This window comes from Streptopelia decaocto (assembly GCF_964273445.1).
Source record: "Streptopelia decaocto genome assembly, chromosome: 6".
Taxonomy (NCBI): Eukaryota; Metazoa; Chordata; class Aves; order Columbiformes; family Columbidae; genus Streptopelia; species Streptopelia decaocto.
The window spans coordinates 12345522-12366269 of record NC_138660.1 but is presented as its reverse complement, the minus strand read 5'-3'; the positions used below and the strand labels follow the sequence as shown (position 1 = coordinate 12366269).

Below are 20748 nucleotides of genomic sequence, written 5' to 3'. Positions count from 1 at the left end.
TGAATACTTAGAGAAAAGTACAAAATCACCTAAGATTTTTTTATGCAGTCCTGTGTGTCCCTCCTGTGATTTATTTATAGCTCTTAATTTTCAGATTTCAGGTGGAATTTCAGTAAACCATACACATCCAAGGTTTGTGCTCCTTGTTCACTTTGCTATTATTGCAGCCAGTAAGGACAGTGACAGCTTTTCTTTTACTTTGCTGTGGTGATCACACGTCTTTAACCCCATACCTCCAGTGCTGCTGAGAACTGCTCCGCTGCCGCTGTGTAGTTCTGCTGCCCGTAGCAAGCACTGGCTTCCTGGAGTGTCATCTGAAGCTGTTTGTCAATTTGGGGCAAAGTGCTGCTATCAGGTGCACTCGGAGCATCTGCTTTTTTAGAGTCACGACACGCTGATTGTGTGCTTGTAGACACCACAGGCTCAGCAAACTCAAAGGAAATATCCTCCTCATCAGTGTAGACCAACTCCATTTCGATGTCCATTAGGATTTTCAGAGGAATATGAGACAGAGGTGTTGGGATAAACTGATTGACAGTCTCTAATGTTGTTTCTTCTTCTTTCACAGCTAGTTTTTCATTGTTTTCTGCTTTCCGTTTACGGCTCACTGTGTTTACAGCATCACTTTTTTTTTTCTTCTTTTTCTCTGCCATTTTTATTCTCTCCATTGTGTTTGCTGCTGCTCCATCCCCAAGGTGGTTTTTGACCTCTTGCAATGCTTCTGGACTATCATTCGATTTGTTTGCTGCTACGTTTGATTTCTTACTACCATGCCTTTGCTGAGAGGTTTTATTCTTGCCACCCATGCTTATAAGACGTTTTTGGGAGCCAATGTTGCTTTCTGATGCCGTAACTCCAGCAAAGAAAGAGTCCTATGAGAAAATGTAGAAAAGTTAAGAATACTCAAATGTTGCAAAGCCAAAAAAGCATGTAAATGCTTTCTCCACTAGGCATGTTGTAGGCACCATTATGAGAGAAAGCTCTTCAATAGTTAGTACGTATAATATCAGACTTGCTGTGATGACTTTCCCTTTCCCGTGTAAAAGTTTAAGGCATCTTAAATATTTTGATTGCTCTCAATAATGGATGTTTATGTAAAGTAAAGCCAGTGTATCAGTTTTCTATATATGCAAGGAGGAGGGAAAATTTGGCTTTTAATCAAAAGAAAAACAACCAAAACACTGTGACTGATCAACTCGTGTTGTATGTTGTTATGAGGTGCAAAAAAATCATCATGGCCTGATTCTTGAAAACTGGTAAGCACAGTGGCTGAGGTCAGAAAGGGGTGTTCAAAAACCAGGCAGAACAGATGCATTTCAGAGGGGCATGAGCTCCAAGTGGGGTCTCAACTTCAGCTGCATCTGAGCCAAAGTCAGCTCGGGATTTGGGTTTCCAAGCCATTTCTTACTGAATGGTCCTCAAAGGGCACTGGTTTGTTGCTATTAAGAAGCAACCCTCCCCGAGCAGTTAACAGCCTAATTCTCAGTTCAGGGAACAGATAGTGGTTTCAAGCCGATACCACAAGGTGCAGAATCAAGTTCATAAGCCTCTTCTCAACACCACTCCCTGTACAATAGGAAAGGTGACTTGATCTGCGTTTTAAACTCATAATTGTGCTCGAATTCAAAGGAAATGTTGATTTTTCATCTGCCTTTGCTGACTTCAGAGTGAAAAGGTGGAAGGCACAGATAATTTTCTTCTCAGGTTTTCCATCAATTATAAAAAAGTTGAATTGTAAACAGCTTTAATGGTGACTATCTTCCAGCATGGTTTGTTAAGCATAAGCATTCGGCCTCTAACCTTGTGTTGTTGTTTAATAGACCTCCATATGTTTAGCACCAGTTCAATGTACTTAACTACAGGTACAGATTGTACAAAGGAAAGCTACATAATAAATGTCTTTCTGTTCAGCTAGAAACAGATTTTAAACAATAAGCAACTTGTTGAGTTTTAGTGAGGGCCCTAGAGTATGCATCACTGCACTTGGCAAAGCTGCTGGAATGTGTCCTGGATGCTGTGGTATGGTGAATATTTTATTTTTAGGGCAATAGGCATTAGGCAATGGGCTTAAATTTACAGAACAGGATAAAGGGAAGAGACGAGGGCATTTTAGGCCATGTAAGAAGCTGATACTAAATTTTAATGTACATAGGGTTTCAAATCTCTATCATATTTTTTTTTTTCCCCATTGTTCTGGCTAAGCCAGATTGCAGCCAGGCCTGTCACCAGCCCTGAAGCAGGGAACCTGTTGATTTTGACATTTGTTCACAACCTCCAGGCTGAAAACTTTACTGTAGCAGAACTGCTTTGTAAAAAATTATTCCTCCTTCCACGACTGTAAGAGAAAGAGCAAGAGGTGAGGGGATAATTGTGTGATTTAAGGTAGTTTCAGCAGACGTTTTTCCGCAATGTGCTGAGCAATCACAACTCCTACTGAGTTCAACAGGGATGGAAAACCACCGGCCCTTCCCAGATTGTGCTCCGCACTTGTCAGAATAGAGCTCAAAGGAATCATATTTATAGCGAGCTATTTTGAATAGCAGCAGTAAAGCAGCTGGAAAAGGCTAATGTACTTGCATCTGGCAGCAATTTTACCTGTTTGTAAGACATTCAATCCCTTTTTAAAACAAACCATAGCATAGCCTAAAGATTGGAAGCGGCTTTTTTCAGTGCTGGCTTCAGCACTAGGTAATTTAGGAAATTATGATTTATCTTCCCTGTGCAGAGCACAGAGCAGATACACTCCAGCCAGCACCAGGATAAGCTGGGGGGATGAGCCTGATGACTGTGGTGCCATGTCATGCCAGCAGATATGGGACTCGTGATGGACCTCCATGTGGCCCTGCAGTAGATGGCTATACCATGTTCTGGAGGGGCAACACAGGATTTTCACAGCCTCTTGGGTGGGCTGTTCACTGTGGGCCCTATAGAACTGTAGAAAATGAAATTTAAGTGTTTACGTCAGAAAAAAGTTTGTAGGAATTTTCCTTTGACCAACAATATAGTACTGAGAAGCCCTCAAGGGAAATTAATGGACTCTTCTCATCAGAACGCTCACAAAGGCAAAGCCCTATGTTTGATGTGGGGTTGATATCAGTATGAATGGGAAATTGGCTGGTCCAAGCTGTTTGCCATGGAACAAAAAAAAAGCAGAGCACAAGCTGTGAAATACGCACCAATAATGCTTTAATCACTATAAGGATATTTTTCCAGTGGACCAGCACCTGAAATGAACTTCCCTGAATCAAGTGGATTTATATTGCTTCTATTGTATTTTTAGGTATTCAAGCTGATTAACATGACTTTGGGTTGTGTATTGGAAGCATGTTATAATTCAGGAAGGCTTATTTTAATCACTGCCTCAATAAAAAAAAACAAATCCAGGGAAAAGCTTTTAGAAAATCATTATCATTGTCAGTTAAGTATTTTCCTGAAAGTTTGGTTAAAATGTCTGTTTTTTTATTTTGGAAGCGTTTACTGTAAAGTTGTTCTAATCAATCACTATGCAGGGGAATATAGATAGACAACTTAGTGCCATTGTCAGAAGGAAGATACTCTAAATTTATGAGCTCTCAGGAATGATCTTCCTGATCAGTCATAAGCAGGTTCAGCTTTCTGCATATTTGAGGGTTAATTTTTGCCAAGAGACGTCTGTCCATAACACTGCCAGCTGCTACAGCTAAGTATGTTGTTGGGTCTATTGATAGGGATAAATGATCTTACACTCTTTTAAAATCTTCAGAGTTTGTCCGTTGATTTCCCAATATATCTAAGAAAACGTTCTTGGGGAGAGTGGCCTGCCTACTAGATAATGTAAACTTCCTTATGTCCATGATCTTATGAACCTTATTACTTATGCTTTTTGTTCTGTATCTAGTTTGATTCTGCTTTCAACACCTTCTCCTATAATCTTGCATCAGATTAGAGAAGAACTTGCTGATAAATCACACTGGCACTTCAGCTGGCACCTATTTGTTAAATACTTTGCCAGCTCTTTGAGCCTTTTTTTCTTCAGAATTTAAACTTGAATTTCAACCCAAAAAATTGTTTGCCCTTAGAGTTGTGAAGTAAAAGCTTTCTAAACACCAAAGACTGCAGTGCTATCTTCCTGAATCTGCATATAGCAAGGCAGAACCACTGGGCTACATCCACCATTGATTTAAGTGGAGGGACAGGAGAGAGAAATTTCTTCCAGTAGTTCTCAGAGGGGATTAAGCTGCCTGAAAACTGGACCATTACATTGCTGTTACCGGGTCTTTGAGGCATGAATTCTGGGGTGCTTCAAAAAAAGGTAAAGATTTCAGTAAAATCTTTCAGCAAGCAACACAAGTCACTATTTCTGAGGATCACAGTTGCCTCTTATGGCAGAGGCTGTGGACATAGCAGTAAATTCAAGGAGATATTTCAGCCCAGAGAGATCTCTGAAGTATAAGTCTAAGTTACAGCATCCTCCAAACGGCAGAATGTGGCTTCAGGTGAGGAACAGGTAGTGGTCCAGCTTGCTGACTCCCCAGTGTTGGCCTCCTGGATCATACACTTGCATGGCTTGGAGGTTTAAGGGGATGGTATGACAGCTGGGAAGTGGAAAGGGAACTCAACAGTTACATTTCTTACTCTGAAGGAGGTTCCTTACGCTGACCATTCAACAGTGGTCCAAGTGGACCTTTGCTTTGACATTGAACATGCCTCATAAATGCCTTGCTAAAACTCAGAGACAAATTAGGCATCAGATCAGGAGACAGCAGTAATTCTCCTTCCCCCCATGCCAGTCAGAACTGGCAGGGAGTTCTGTTGTCACTATTTTGTTTTATTTCCACTTCCTCTGCAGCATAAGGTACAAGCTGCCTCATTCGGGATGCTCTGGCTATATGTACCTCAGCTACTGTCCCAGAAGCTCTAGTCATTAGTGGTCCATCTGTATTTTGTGCTCTCTGCTGTGAATGTTCAGTGCTGCATAATTTCTGGAGGATAACATGGCAACGTTTTTCAGCCAGAGCATGACTGTATCTGCAACACACATGCGTTTTGTGCAGATACCCCATCTGTCTTTCAGTGAGCTCATTTGAGTACCAGCAACCATATAGTTGTGTCAGCCTGGTACTCCACCCAGGTTAACTTGCCCTGCTAGAAGATACAGAAAATGGCAACTGCTGTATTAATATACTACTTAGACAGTGATGACATTTTTCCAGAAAGGTATAGGAACCGAGCTCTTTCATCTATAATAGCCTTTTTCTCCCAGAAGGCCATTTGAAATCACAGGGCAGTCATCTGCTACAGTTCATTTCAGGGCCAATGCGGGAACAGGCGAAACTGCATCCAAAACTATGGAACAAGTATAAGAAAATTATACCACTGGTACTTGTACAAGTGCACAAGTGCAACTTGTACACTTCTCACTTCTTCAATGTCCTCTAGTACAGACAGAAATATAGTACTATAACAAAACACATCCAAAGCCCCACAATGGATAGACATTAGCTACCCTTCTCTATAATAATTTCACTTGTATTGAATTCCAGATATCCTGACCCATCTGTATGGTGAGGATGCTCCAGTTTTATCACTTAAAAATGAAGCAAGATTTATCTATATTAGATTTACAGACATTCTGAATGAACATGTGCACCAATGAGAGCTATGCTGAGATCTGAACTGGAGATTTTTCCAGTCCATCTTTCAGCGGGATGACTTTTTAAGCACTTCCTTTACTGCTGAGTACCACAAAGGCTCAGACAATCTATTGATGATGAAGGTCAGCACCTTCTTAGCAGCCCATAAAACGAGTCTCTCACAATCAGGTTTCAGACTCTTTAAGATTCTAGCCATTTCTTTAGGCAAAGAAGCAACCTAGTTCTTTCATCTTGCTATTTTTATTGTTTGAAAGCCTGAGTCACATCTGATCTTTTTATTTTTAGTTTTCTTTTTGGAAGAAAAACAAACAAACAAACCACACCTTAATGCTTTTTGTTGTTGTTGTTGTTCAGTACTCTTATTTCTTTGTGATAGACATAAGTAATGGCTCATTCAGTGTAAAATCAGAACTCCTTACATTTTTCTTGCTGTGATAAGGGCACACTTGCCATTATTATAGGTGCATTGCTACACTCAAGGTTTTGTCAGCGCTTCCACTCCAAACACTATTTTCATTCACTAGATTTAACCTGTTTATAAAAATAATAATAATAATAAATTGGGCTCTGGGCTGAAATGTGACAAGAGCGTTTGTGTGTTTTTCATAGTTTGCAGGGATTTAACTATATTATCCTAATTGCTCTTTGAGGCTGAAACTCACATGTTAATTGTTTGTGTGGTGCTGAGTACAGAAAAGCACTAATCTTATTAGGTTATAGACATAAGAACAGTATTAAACTATATTAATAATTACTGTTCACAACTATCAGATACGTAGTTCACTAGGCACTCTTATGCGAAGACAGTAAGCTGAGGCTTGCTCTTGTACGAAGTAACACAACTCCAGTTATCTATATTACAATAGCTTAGGGAAGTTAACTACAGTTGAAAGTAAATATGACAGAAACAGAATGTAAGAAACAAATCCTGGTTAAAATACTTAACATGTCTTTAAGGGTAATGTTCAAAAAGAAACAGGAAAAACAATTAAAATAATAAAGAGAAGTTTTGACAAGGTATGTTAATGATATGGTTGTCATTACCTTCTTGAACAGTATTTAAACATAGGGAGGAAAGGATGGCATGAGGATCACTGGCATGTGTGCAGAAATCTATGAAACAGCTGGGCATTGATTGGGCAAAAATGGAAAATAGATAACTGCAGACTTGGGATAGTCTTGAATAGTAATGGGATCTGCTTCCTCTCCTTCATGAATCTTTTCCCTTCTTTGTTGTATGGTTTGTCTGTCTTTCCTGCGTGCCTTTCTGGAATTAAGGATGTGGACAGCCATGTAGAGCCAGCTGTGGTGATTTCAGGGGCTGCTTCTCCCAGCTGGTCAATACTGCCCTTCTCTTTTACTTCTGCGGCTCTTAGTGCATTTCTGTGCAAATTAAAACAGCTTCACAGAAATACCTGAATCTATTTCATTAGGCATTGAAACAGCCTAGAAATACATACTATGAGCTAGAAGTACCCAATATGTCAGCCATAGGAGAGAGGAGAAAGAGAGAGAGAGAGGCAGAAGTAAGAAATTTCTGCTTTTTCTGTCTTCTCCGGTGAAAGCTCATCAGATGTATTTATTTGTTTTGTTGGCTTAGCCAAGACTGCATGCTTTGGTACATGGCTGTCAATCTATAACCAATGTTAATGCAATCTTTTTAAGCTTTAAGGCAGCATCTTAAAAGGTTATAGTACTCACTGAAATGGGTGAGCCAATGTCATGTGAGAGCTAAAACAAAGACTTCAGTATTTTCCATTTCTTTGGGGCTTTTTTCCCTCGGTGTGTTCTTTAAAGTATTATTTTAAAACTTTGTGTTATTAAGTATCACAGCAAAAGTTAACTGCCAACAATTTAACAGCACCTCAATGTACTGTTTATTGCTGTAGAGATGCACAAGGATCTTATTCACAAGTTGTTTGAATAAAATCATAGCTGTAAAAGGACAGTAGGGTAACAACTACTATTCAAAATCAAGAAGCAGCATATCTCAGGACAGTGAGGCAAAGCAGATACAGAAAAGAAACATCAGTGATCACAACCTGGAAGAAGGAAAAGGAAGATTCAATACATAGAGGGGGCTCAGGATATGTGGTTGGTAACTAGTGCGACTAAGGAAAAATGAAGAAAGAGTGATTGAGGATGATTTCTGCGTATGTTTTTTAGGCTCTGTGTAACTGTCTTCCTTACAGCCCCTCCTAGTGAAATACTTCCTCTAGAAGTGTGGGAGAAAAATACTGAGAGACAAAAAGAGACAGCAGGGAAAGCGTTTCAGCTCTGTGTAATGATGTCATCCTATTAGCACAAAGCCCTGCATTGTCAATTAGGAAAAAAAGGTCAAGGCTGTGTCTGACGGGAATGTGCAGCCTTGCTAGCCTGCCTCGATTGGATCCGGCAGCTCAGCACAGCAGGAGCAGAGCGGTTCATTTTCATAACTAAAGGGACACTTAGAGAAAAGAGAGAAAATGGAAATGTTAAAATTATGAAGGTTTCTACACCAGGCTCCTGAAAAGTGGAGTTGTGAGAACAAATAATTCCTCTGTGTGAGGAACAAGGATATGTGTGTGTGTGCCTAATGTATAAACTGACCAGTGAGTTTAGGGTAATCCCTAAATGAAAAGGGATGCAAAGATTGGTCCTACCACTGAGACATGCTGAAAACAATTGAGAGGTTTTGTTTTGTTGTTGGTTTGTTTTTTTTGTGTGTGTTTTGTTTGTTTGTTTGTTTGTTTTTGTTACTGCTATATTTCCTAGTTCTGTTGGGAAGACAAGAAAGCAATTTTTGAAGAGATTACAAAGCAAATGTCCAAGTGTCCTACTTGCTCTCATTCTGAAGGAGATGAAGAACTATTGATTTTCTGGAAAGATTGCTTTGAAATGGTGGGAGCCAAGTACTTCTAAAGAACAAGTGCAGAGGGGCAAAGTTTGGTTTAGGAGGGTTGCGCAGACTGTGCTGTGGGCTTGATTAGATCTGCCAACATGCTATTAAGAGGTCTACATCTCAGAAGTGCTCTGGGCAGCCCTGCCTTCAGGAGGAGGCAGGAATTCAATGAGAGCTCACAATACAGAGAGTGCTTGCTTTCACTTCACAAAATAATCTCATTCCTATGGGACCAGGCCCTAGGAATGCCTAAAACTAAAGGAGACATTAGCAGACTGGTAACAACTTCCATTACGTATTGTGTGATGCACAAAACATATCAGCCCTCAGATCCACAGCAAAGAAGATGCCTGGCACCTTGCAGGCTCTGAAATCAAATGCAGAGATGTGGCTGACTTTACAGATCCTTTTCTTTCTCTAGCTATACCAGACAGCCAGGTTACTGTGATTGAACCCAATCCCTGGTGCTGGTCACCACCCCAGGATGGATGTCCTCTTACAGTCCCCTCAGTTCTGCTCAGGTAGATGAGAGCTACCCTTTTAGTCGTTGGTGCTTCTGTTCACCAAATGCAAAACTCCACCACTACATCTTGTGATGTTTTATTTGGGAAAACATCAGCTGTGACATTCAAACTTCTTACTAGGACCAGCCCATTTAAACAAAGACAACTTTGGTAGCGATCCTTCTTTCTGGTTACACTAACAATGTAACAAGAATTAAGCTGGGGTACACAGAAACTTGGCAAACTAGTGTTTAGAGCTTTATTAGTCGCTATTTTTATTGGGCACTTAGTAAAAAAATATAATATTTTTCTTTATGTCCCCGATTCTTTGCTCTAGTAATAACACAAAAAATTCGTCAAATCAGTCAACCAAAAGGAGCAACATGGAGAAAAGGAAGGCATGAGAATGGGAAGAAGAAAAGGGAGTCAGCAAGTAGAGCTCTGATAAACTAAGAAAAATATTAGAAAGGCCATCATATCAAGATGCAAAGTGAATTTTAGTGGACTGAGTGTCTTTTTTCTGTATGTCCTTCCATATTGCTCCACTTCCCTGTAGGGGAAATCTCCCTAGATAGATGTCATTAGCTGGAATTCCTTTTCCTCCTCTTCTATTGTCATGGTTTTTATTTATTTTGTGGTGGTGTTCTTTATGACTGTTGTAGCTGTTTTTCGATGTAAGAGCAGTAAATGGAAGAAAAAGTGTAAAAAACCCAGTAAAGTACAATCCAGGGTGAGGGAACAAGAGACCAGACAGACAATGCTGGCAAGCCCCTCCTGCTCTTCTCATAATAAGGATGCTCTTGTAGTAGGGGTCCATGGAGATCACAGCTTAAATGAGAAATTGGAAATCTTAAAGACCTAGTCCAGATCTTCCACTGGTATAAATTAACATTGATCTGTCCCAAAGATTTTAGCAAGCCTGGAAAGATGAAAGCTGATGATTCTTTTGACCGTATATGGGTTCCTATTATCAGAAATTAATCATTGCAAAGAAGACCTGGCAAACAATATACCTTTATACCTCAACAACCGAAACTAAGTTATCTTTTGCTAAGTTAGCTACTGAATTTCTATTACCTCAACAACCAAAACTAAGTTCTCTTTTGCTAAGTTAGCTACTGAATTTCTATGACCCTGGCAGTACAATTTGTCTTGAAGCTTCTGCTCAAGTGACCCTTAAAAGCAGTATTGAAATTCTTCTACTTGGGTTATGGAGGCTAATAAGGAGTCTGATAACTAGTGGGAGGGCACTGAAGCATTCATGCATATGAAATCATATGCACATCCATAACCTGAGATTTTTCTGATGCCATGAAAAGAAATGCAGAACTACTGATGCCTAATTCTGTGAAACTTTCTGAGCTGTTTCTAGACTTGGGTATCCCTGCAGTGAGTGAAGGTTAGACAAGATGTTAATTAAAAAAAACAAAACAAGCAAACAAAAAACCCCAAAAAACAAACACCAAAAAACAACAAACAAACAAAAAACCACCACTAAACCAAACAAGGTGAAGAGGTTTGTTTCCAAACCAGCAAGGCTTTTTGTTTACCTGCAAGGAGCTTTCCTAACGATTACTGTTCACTGAAGGTAAGGGTTAACCTGAAACCTAGAGCTGGCTTTATTGAGTGGATTATATATACAGCAGTCAAAGTATAGCATGCACGGGTGCAAAAAGAGGAACTTTTCTGGTGGCCATAAGAGCTGTTAAAATAGCCGAAGCATCATCATCAGGGACCTATCTGACTTGGAGCCTGCTTGATTAAAAATAAGAGACAATTTTCTTATGACTCCATAATTCAACTGAATAACTCAGTTTATTATGTAATACTACTTTGTCATACAGAATGATCTGTATGTTGAAAGCCCTGTTCAGTCATAAACTAATTAATTTTCATGGCAGGACCAGTCCTGTGAAGTGCTGTGCTTCTCCAACAAGGAAGCACAATAACTCACAGGGTGAGGCTGAATTTCCCATTAGATATGTAATTAAATATTATGAGTCCCACTGGGATGCAGAGATGTTAAGCAGAGGTTTTAAATGAGTTAGGCATAGCTGTGCATTGGTCGCTCTGTCTCCTGATTCAGAGCAAAACAGTGGCAGCTGTCATTGATCCATCCTCTAGACTCCTTCATACCACCACTAGAGTTGCCTTGCATTAGTGGTATACCTCCAAGGGATTTCAACTTAAATAAAGTATTTCTTTAGTAACGTCACTAAGAATGTGGCAAAACTCAGAGGTCAGAATATACAATAAAGCATTTGGATAATTTATCCACTTCCTTATTTCACTAGCTACTTTAGCAAACGGTTCATGCCATTTCTCACAGTTTGGAATTATGAACTTTAAATATTCCTAGGCAAAAAAAAAAAAAAAAAAAAAAAAAAAAAAGAGAAAAAAAGCCTTGAAGGAAGGGAGAAAGGCAGAAAGATAAAAAACTTATGTGACACTGGGTGAAGGACATGCCAGTAATTTGGGGATTACATTAATTACCAAGATATTTTAATACTTTCCAAAGTTAATGCAAACCTAGAAAATTTAGAGTTAGGGTTTCTGGAGGTGTTTTAATCTGTGTATTGCAACAGTGCATTTCACCCTTAATTACTTTGTAATTTGACATGCAGCAGCATAATAGTGGCAGCTGAAGCAAATCTAGCAACACCTGAGAGCTAAAGAGTGCACAGATGAGAGCTCCTGACAGGCAGAAGTTCAATTCAGCAACTTTGTACAGGCAATAGAGCTGTAACATAAAAGTTAGCAGGAAAGAAAAGGTTGTGAAAAAGGACTGGTTAAAATAGCTCAGATTAACATTCAAGGCAGTTCTTGACAGCTTTTAGTTTCTTGGTATGGCTTCTGGTATTAATTTCTTATTTTAGCTTGGTGTCTTAATTTTCCAGTGAAGAAATTGCCTTTTGTGCAATTATTTCAATCTTTGTGAATGTTTATTACCTCTGCTGCATTATTTTTGTTAAAATGAACTTTAATCTTGAAGTGTTACAAGAACAGCAAGGAAATTTTTCTTCCTTCCTTGTATACAGTACAAGTTCTATAGGTACAAATTTCTTATTTAGAATGTGCAAGTGAACCTGGTCTTTCACATGTTTATATGCAGTGACACAAATTTGTAAGAGGAATGACAGCCAAGGGAAATCCAGTGGTGGCTGTGAGCCACCCAGAAAAAAAAAAAAAAAGTAAAAATTAAAAATTATCCAGCAGCTGATTGTAATGTGGTTTTGTTCATTTTATTAAATGTGTGGTTGGTTCTTGCCTTTATTTCCTATAAACTACACTGGGACTGGAGCCAAGGCTGTCACAGGCTAATGCTGATTCTGTAGCCCATGCTTTTGTAACCTTTAAGTTATGCTACTCTAATGTTTTATTTTATGACCTTCCTGAGAAAATTCTGCAAAGCTCCAATGGATGCAAGACATTGCAACCTGAATATTAACTTGTAATAAGGTGACCGAACATGATACATCAGTTGAAAGAGAACTGTATCAGTTCCTTTTATCCAGCTGATTTTGCCAGGAGAAACCTGTAGTGTTTGGTATGGCTTCACCTGGGATGCAAACATCATGTTACAAACTTGGCCATTAGTAGAGATCTTCCAAGGTGTTCTCTTAGCTCCAAAATTTAGATTTAAAGAGGAATAGGGGTTTAAAATTGCTTTTGTGTCCTGACTACAGGTCGCTTTTGGCCAGTACCCCAATCTATTGAATTAACAGGCTACGGTACATTCAGATTCGGAGGGTGAATGACAACTTTGCTTCCTTCTATCGTCTGCTATTGTAAATATCTCTGGGAGTTATTCTTCTGAAGGTCTTACAAGGTGGCCATGAAAGATTTGAGTAATGTGACTTATTCATGTTGGTTTTAAGTTACATTAAATTGTTTTTATTTAATATCAACCTACCCATGAAAGAACCAACAAGAACCAAGGTGTCAGTTATCCTCCCCAGGCCTGAGCGGTAGGAAATGGGGTGAGGATGGTGGCAAATCCCTCTGGAATTACCAAAACATGGGTTTACCCTGGGCCCAGCATTCTGCTGCTATAATTTGTTCTTGTCACACTCTGTGTATCATGAAAAAGGAAGCAATAGGGGTGGGTGCTGGACTTCCACCTTCCTCAAAGCCTGCCTGCAGCCACATTACAAACATTTTGAGGTGGCAGTCTATGAGTTCATCAGCTCCTGCCCAGAGGCATAAATGTCTTTTTAAATACCAGAAGCACAAAGATGTTCTTATACGCCTGTATACATAATTGCGAAGTGTCTTTCCTCCTTTTTGATGTTGATCTTTCTTTTTAACTATTACTGTCTTAATGTTGACCAACCATGAACTGCTCATTTTGAAAAAACAGCATTTGCTGCTGTCAGAGTGACTTGGGTTGGAAAAGAACAAATTCCAGGTTTTTCATTTGTGAGGCTAAGTAAAGCCATTAAAGCTTTAACCCTCAGTTATTCTCAGCAAGGTGACATTTCAGAGGGTGCTGGAATTAAGCTAATAAATAAGTAGGGGAAAAAAACAAAACCAAACAACAAAACCCACAGCAGAAAGCTAACACCAGGACTTTGAGCAGGGCCTGCTTTGCATCCTGGCTTCTGTGAATTCTTGACGCAGCTGCTCTTGCAGCTGTATTATTTTCAAAGGCAATCTGAGCAATGCTGTGTAATAGCTTCATTTACAGAGGGACTACAGAGCTAATGGAATCCTAAAATCTTCAGACTTTTTATAAAATTTACATCCTGAAATACCATATTTAAGCTATTTTTCAATGTTTGAGTTTAAATGGGCACAATTGGAGTTGATTTTTATTTTGTTTTTCAACTGGTAGTTATTACATTGAGCAAGTGTTCCTTGCGGTCATGGTCACACACATGCAGCATCTTAATTTTATAGAAGTAATCTCAGAGTCGCATAACATTAGAAATGCGAACAAGCAGTGACAGAGTAGAAATGTGGAATGTAACAAAACATTTTACATTGAATTTTCTGCATCTTCTTTCAAAACAGCAATGATTGATGGAGTTTCCTTATTGATTGCCTTACTTACCATTTCAACCAGTTGGTAAAAGCCATGGTGACTTTGTCAGAGCAAAGATAAACCAATGCAAAGTGTTTTAAAGGACTCAATTTTACATGTGTTTGGAGACCACCCATAAAAGTTAGTCATTGGTAACATTTGAGTACTATAACCACAGTATTTTGTGTATGTTTTGTAAGTAGTTTTGCACAAGTATGGATATCCTGGCAATACCACCCATCTTCTCAGATATAACTAGTGACCTTTTAAGGAGTAGGCACTATAAACAGAACATATCGATAAAATGCTTCATTTATTGATTCTAATGTGATGAATTAAAGTATTCTAATACCTGAAACAGTGCAAGTACAGAATGAGCAGCATGGCCACCTTGAAATACAACTGACATCTTATTTATCAGTCTGCTTACAACTTGACTTCTAGAAGGTATGCAATTAGATGATAATCTTGATATTTATTTTAAAATAATGTCTCTAGCCCTCATGGCTGCAGGAAAAAGCTTGGAAATATAACTCAAGTATCATGTAAAGGCTCAGGGAATAAAAAGAAAGAAATAAAAGAATGCATTTGTACAAAAAGCATATAATTTTTATCTATTTAGATGTTGCCTGCCTGAGGATCTGTAATGTTTAAGGTTAGCAATGTTGAATGACAGCGGAAGGGTTTTATTGGGTAGGTACTGTAATAAGAACAACTTTTTTTCATTCTAATTATACTTCACATACATCTTTCTGGTAAGTGTGGGTAGATCATGTGATTTCTATGTCTCATGGACTTAATAAGACTTCACTTCTTTTCAGTGCCTCATGGATCAACTTACTAATATTTGTGAAACACACAAAAGAATTAGAATGATGAATGTCCAATAAATAAATAAATGTATCTCCATTCATTAGCTCAGGAAAGCTCTGTTTTGTTTCAAGAAGTGATTACTGAAAACACTTTACCATGTATTTTATCAGCAAACAAGATTGCATTAAGTGGCAATATGTTAAAATTATTTGCCTTCCATTCTTTAAACTTTACTGGAAAAAAGTTACATTTTCTTTTCAGATTTTATTTCCCCCATTATAAACCAGATGCATTTGGATAAATAGATTTGGAACATATTATTAAATTAAATGAAGAAAAGGAAACATAATGAAATAAAATCCAAGTATCTGAAAAAAAAATAATCTTTTCACAGGCCTGGAGTGGAAATCTAATGTTCCTTCTCTACTTTATTCTAGTATGAGGATGACAGGTATTCTATCATCATCCAAAGTAGCATCTGAGATGCCACTTCTGATCTGAACAAGAATGGGTGTCCATTCATGGAAAACCAATTTCAAAATCCAGTTAAATGTATTAAATCTATTTCTACATTGTGCATGTTGTTTGTGCTTAGTACATTTATTACTGTTATTGCAATATAATTAAATGGTGCCTTCTGAGATCAGGTTCCTATTATACTTCTACATGTTCATTGTAAAAGACGTTTTTAAATAGACCAAGCAGAGGAAAGAAGAGTATCCTTTGTGGTAAAATGGGGTATGGAAATGAAGCACAGAGAAATGAATCCTCCTTGGAGACACAGAGGAGACTGGTGGCAGATCATCTTCTTGCTTTTAGGCTTCCTCCATTTGCTTTCTCTAAAAATGGGAACCTGCTGGAAGGTGTCTTGCTTCTATATAAGGGGAAAATCTATATCCCCACAACCTGACTTCTGTCACCTGCATCTCAGATCATTGAGTGTAAGTAGAGGTTTCTTCCCGCCTTGACCCCTGAGGGAGGTATATTCAGGCTCATCAGGACTGGAGCTCCACTGACTACATGTGATTTAAAAAAACCCAAAAATGTTTTAAAAGTTTTTAAATAGGTCTAGAAAAGGGTTTTAAATAAGGTCCTTATTCATTTGTCCAGAGAATAAATTGCTGAAAGCACTTAAATCAGAGGAACTTGTTAACCTTACTTTCTAAAGAAATTCCGCATATGCATTTAAAAAATGCAGTAAAATATGAAGTCTATACTGCTTCTAACCCAGACAAAGAAACCTTGTAATTGCAGGCCACAAAACAGAGCTGATAGGGGAAAGACACACTGGACAAGCATTTCAGAATAGAGTGGAAAATGGCATAACCTTAACAGACATCAGTCCCATCCCAGTGCCAAGCTATCCTCCTAGGCACCGAGGACTAAAGAATCTCATGACTAGAGGGAGACAAGTAAATAAGAAACACAAAGCAAAATCAGCACAATTAATCAAGTAGCTAAGATACAAAATCTCAAAACAGAACAAATGTGCCATATTGCTATAAATGTGGTTTTGCAGCTAAATGAATAAATTTACTGGCAAGCCAGCTTGTTGTTTTTTTTTTTTTTTGTTTCAGTAGTTTCAGCCCTATTGCTTCCTCTGCACATTTGCTTCCCCAGGTGCAACTTAGATATGGCATCTAAATTTTCCTACTTTAGCTATGCAGTTGAGGTGAAACGTAGAGGAATGAATCACTGCAACCTATTCACTTGCTGAAAAAAGTGCAGAGCAGAGCTAAACAATTGTGGGGAAAAGTGCAGCAGGGCTAAAGCAACAAAGGGGGAAAGAAATGAAATGGAAATGCCTGGGGATTCAGTAAAAGGGGAGAAGTATCAAAGATCTGAGGAGGGAATAGAGAAATAAGGGAAGATTATAGGAATGTGCAACATGTAGTTGGATGATGAAAAGAATTAATGAAACCAAGTTTCCTGTGCCTTCATAGCTGGGCTCTCTGGAGTCTAACAGCATGCAAGCTCTGATTGCAGCTTTCCCCATAGTTGGAGTATTCACAGTGTGTCTCCCTCATGTGAATTTTCCTAGTGTGTATTTAGGGAGTTGTTGATGATGCAGTAATTCGGGGACAGGATCTAGGGAGATCCAGATAAGCAATAACTAAACCTTTTTCCTAAAAAAAATTTTCTAGTCAAAATAAAGAGAGACTGGAAGGAAGGTGCAAAACAAAAGTGAAATAAAAACAGAGAAGGACCTTCTCTACCTAAATCTTCAATGCTGTGTTGTTTTGTTTTGGTTTTAAACTTAAATGACTAATGGGAGAGGAAAAAGACTCTGGATGGAGAGAGACTGGAGAGCAGTTGAGACAAATTCCCAAAAATATCCATATTGTCAGATGAGATGCCCGAGTGGAGATGGCTGAGATGTAAAGAGGTTTATTTTAGGTGATAGAAACAAAGCATTTGGGGTAAGTGGGAGAGGTGATGATTGGAAGAAACCAGTTGCAGTCTCTGGAAAGTCCTGAGGCTGGACTGTGAAATTGGGTCAGGTGAAGAAAATGAAAAGCTGCTCCCTTGTTAGTCCCCATCCCATTCAGCGTGAAGGTAATAGAGGAGGAGATGTGGGTTTCCTCTGTGATGGCCAGGAGCCCTCTGTTCCTTCCCAAGACTGCAAGTACAAAAGCTACAGTGAGCTCAGGAAAAGGAAACTATCAATAAACTGTTACTCCTCAAAGGTAAATGTTCCAGATGTGATCACCTAGCCCCCACCTAGACCCTGTCTGTGCATAGCCCAGAGACAAGCAGCTTGCTCACTTACCGGACAGGTCTCCGTCTGCTGTTGGCAGCTGCAGTGGCAGGCGGAATGTTTGGGGGTTTGAAAGACAACATTCCAGGGTTTCCTTGGATACCCTACCGGCTGCTGTCCCACTCCTCCCCATGTCTCTGCCTGCTGTTCCCAGCATCCCTGCATCTTTACCACCCCGTGTTCCCCTGCATCTCTGCTGTTCCCCGTGTCCTTACCACCCAGTGTCCCCAGCACCTGTGTCCCTACCACCATGCTCCTCCTCCATCCCCGCCGCCTCGTGTCCCCTACATTCCCGACATTCTTCCTATTGGCACCATCCGGTGTCCCCCATGTCCCCAGCTTCTCCATGTGTCCACCACCACTCATCCCCAGCCACCACGCTGCCTGTCACCACTCCTTCACCTGGAGCCTCCAGGCCTGGACGCATCTCAGTGGCTGAAATCAAAGGTGGCAAATTTGTGCAGTAAATGAGTCTTCCCAGGATAAGTAGCAAGTCTAGCTCATCAAACTTGCATTATTTACGATGGGTGATGGGTCTATAAGGGGTAACAAATTTGACACTTGCTATAAACTTGGTTGAGGTTACCACTCTAAACTTCCTAATTGCCAATAAAGACCTGATCAATTTTTAAAAACATTTAACTATGTGAATCTTAGCATAACAGAAATGTGAAACAAAAAAAGAAGCAAGAATCACAAAAGGTGAAATAATCAGCAGGCTTATTATAGATACTGTCAGGTTGCTCAAGTCCCCTGATTTGAGTTAAAAAAAGAAAAAGTACTAGGGCAGATGGATTGCTCATAAGATATAGTCAAAGTTGCTAGTCCAAACAGCATAATTTTTAAGGCTAAGCATTCCCTATACAGCAATGTTTGAACCGAATGTTTTTTATGGATGCGATTAGTTCGCATAGTTGTGTGATTATGCACATGGGATCTGATTCACGGGATTGCTTCTTTCTTCCTCGACAAAGGATAGATATAAGAAAAAGCCTAAAAAGCTTTGTGCTGGTTAAAAATATTCATGAAAAGTAAAACTTCAAGTTTAGAAAAGCCACATAAGGAGAAAAAATGGAGTTTCCAGATCTTTTGAAATTCCAACTGTGCAAAGAGTTGTAGCGTTTAAGGCTCATAAAATAGATTAAGAATCCAATGACATACACGAGTGGATTTTTTTTCTCTGCTCTCTGTTTGGCTATATATCAATAGGTCTTCTAGGCAAAAGAAAAGTCTTGCTGACTACATCAAAGATTCCTTACTAGGAACAGAGTTTAAAAAATAAAAAGGCCTACTTGTTAAATGTTTATCAAGCATTTTTTTAGTGGAGATTTTGTTCCTTCACTGAAAATATGCACCCCCAGAAATATCTCTTTTGGCTGAAAAATAGACAAGAAAATAAAGTAGCTGTTTTTGATTAAAATGCGAGCGATGTAAGAAGCAGGCTATATTGGTCTCTCTGATATATAGCCCAACCAGGGAGTACAAATTAAATACAAGGACATGAAGTGTCAAGACCACACCTTTCATGAGACATTGAAACAAAATTCTCAAATCAAAATGCTTTGCTTTTCATCTCCAAAATGGCTTGTCTTAAACACTTCCATGAAAAATCACAGGTAGGCAGAGGAGGGCTTTGGAGAAGGACCAAGACAAATGTCAAGGCATTGGTGTCCAGCATGGGCAGCCTTCATGGAGCCGTTATGGCCCTTGGTGAATGGGACTCGGTCACGTCGCTGCTATGTCCCTCTGAGAGCAGTAGAGAAAAGAAACATTGACATCACATAATCTTGTAGGTATTTTCCGGTCAAAAGCTGTGCTGCTACGTTATTTATTGAAAGTATGGGTTTTATAGTTCTAGGATGATTACACGGCTCTTCCACTTTTGACAAGATACACCACCAATCATCGTGTATTCAAACCAAATATGTGTACAGCCACTGTTCATTTTGGGAGGTTCTGGAAATAAGTCATAAAGGAGCAGAGGGGATTTCCATGCAGGTTATGGTGGTTGCACACCACCCCCTCCCTCCCCACCATGAGATCCGGAGCTTTTAGTGAGGCAGTCGATTGCTCTTTAGCACATTTTTGAGCCTCTGTCCTTGTCCTCACAGATGCACCTTTGTTGGTGCAGGTGCTGACATTTACACTTGTGTCCCCCCGCCCGGCCCCAGGCCATGGTGACTCCTCAGGTTCACCACCCCTGGCTTGGGGGGCCAGGAAGGGTGGGACCCCTGATCAACAGACAGGGTCCTCAGCCAATGAGGTGCCCATGCCCAGAGAAGCTTCTGGACCACGTTCATAATGCCCACAGCCAGATCCAACCGGGCAATAAACAGAGCCCCCACCACAGCGCCCTTTGGAGTGGTCTGGGAGCAGCAGGACTGTGATCGGAGCCTCCCCTGAGATCAGGGACCGTCTGAGGAGATTTCCTGCAATTGGGAGCCCTCACCTTGTCCTTGGTGAGTGATTTTCTTCTGGATAGATCCTTGAGTGAGCCCTTGCCCACCCCGGCCAAGCAATCATTTCTTCTGCATACAGTTGAGTGAAAGAGGCCTCTGGTTTTTGTGACGGAGGGCCTGTGGGCTGGGGATCATCATTCTTGTGTGGTCGTATGTTAATAACATCCCATTCTGGTTAGAACAAAGTCTGTTTGGAGCTTATCTCCCACCTAAATTGATTTCTAGGTTGCTCCATGACACAGGTTCTTGTTAGATACAGACCATACCCCACCAACAGCTATCAGAACTAGTTGCTGTCTGAAAAACAGCTGTAAGAGGCCTAGCGTTAGGATATTTATCGGAGGTAAATCCCTTCTCTTATCAAGATTAATGAACGTGAGCAGAGGCTCATACTCTAACACCACAGAGTTACACAGCTCCTGCTAAATCCTTAGGGAGGCCATATCTGTCTGGTAGCTGCAAGCTTCATAAAGCTTAGGCCCTTGCATTATCGGTGCATTTGCATGTTCCCATATCCAATAAATCTGAGTAAGTGGTGTGTTCAGAGCATCTGTCATAGCATTAAGAACAGGTTTCTGCCATGCTGTGGTAATGGCGAACATTCTGTGACACCTTGGAATTGAATCCCCCTATTCTTGAACATACCCTCTGGCTCTGGATACCTCTACACTTCCTACA

The 20748-nt window shown here is 39.8% G+C and overlaps 1 protein-coding gene across 1 annotated transcript in view; it reads right to left on the bottom strand.

Moving 5' to 3' along the window:
• The window catches only part of SPATA16 (spermatogenesis associated 16), a gene marked incomplete at both ends in the record, with an annotated part of 95285 nt that extends 77422 nt beyond the window's left edge, over positions 1-17863 (bottom strand). The window contains 2 exons of the mRNA XM_082055296.1: positions 234-872; positions 17624-17863. Coding sequence (XP_081911422.1) covers positions 234-872; positions 17624-17863 — 879 coding nt within the window. The remainder of the gene's footprint in view (positions 1-233; positions 873-17623) is intronic.
• Between the last annotated feature and the right edge of the window lie 2885 nt (positions 17864-20748).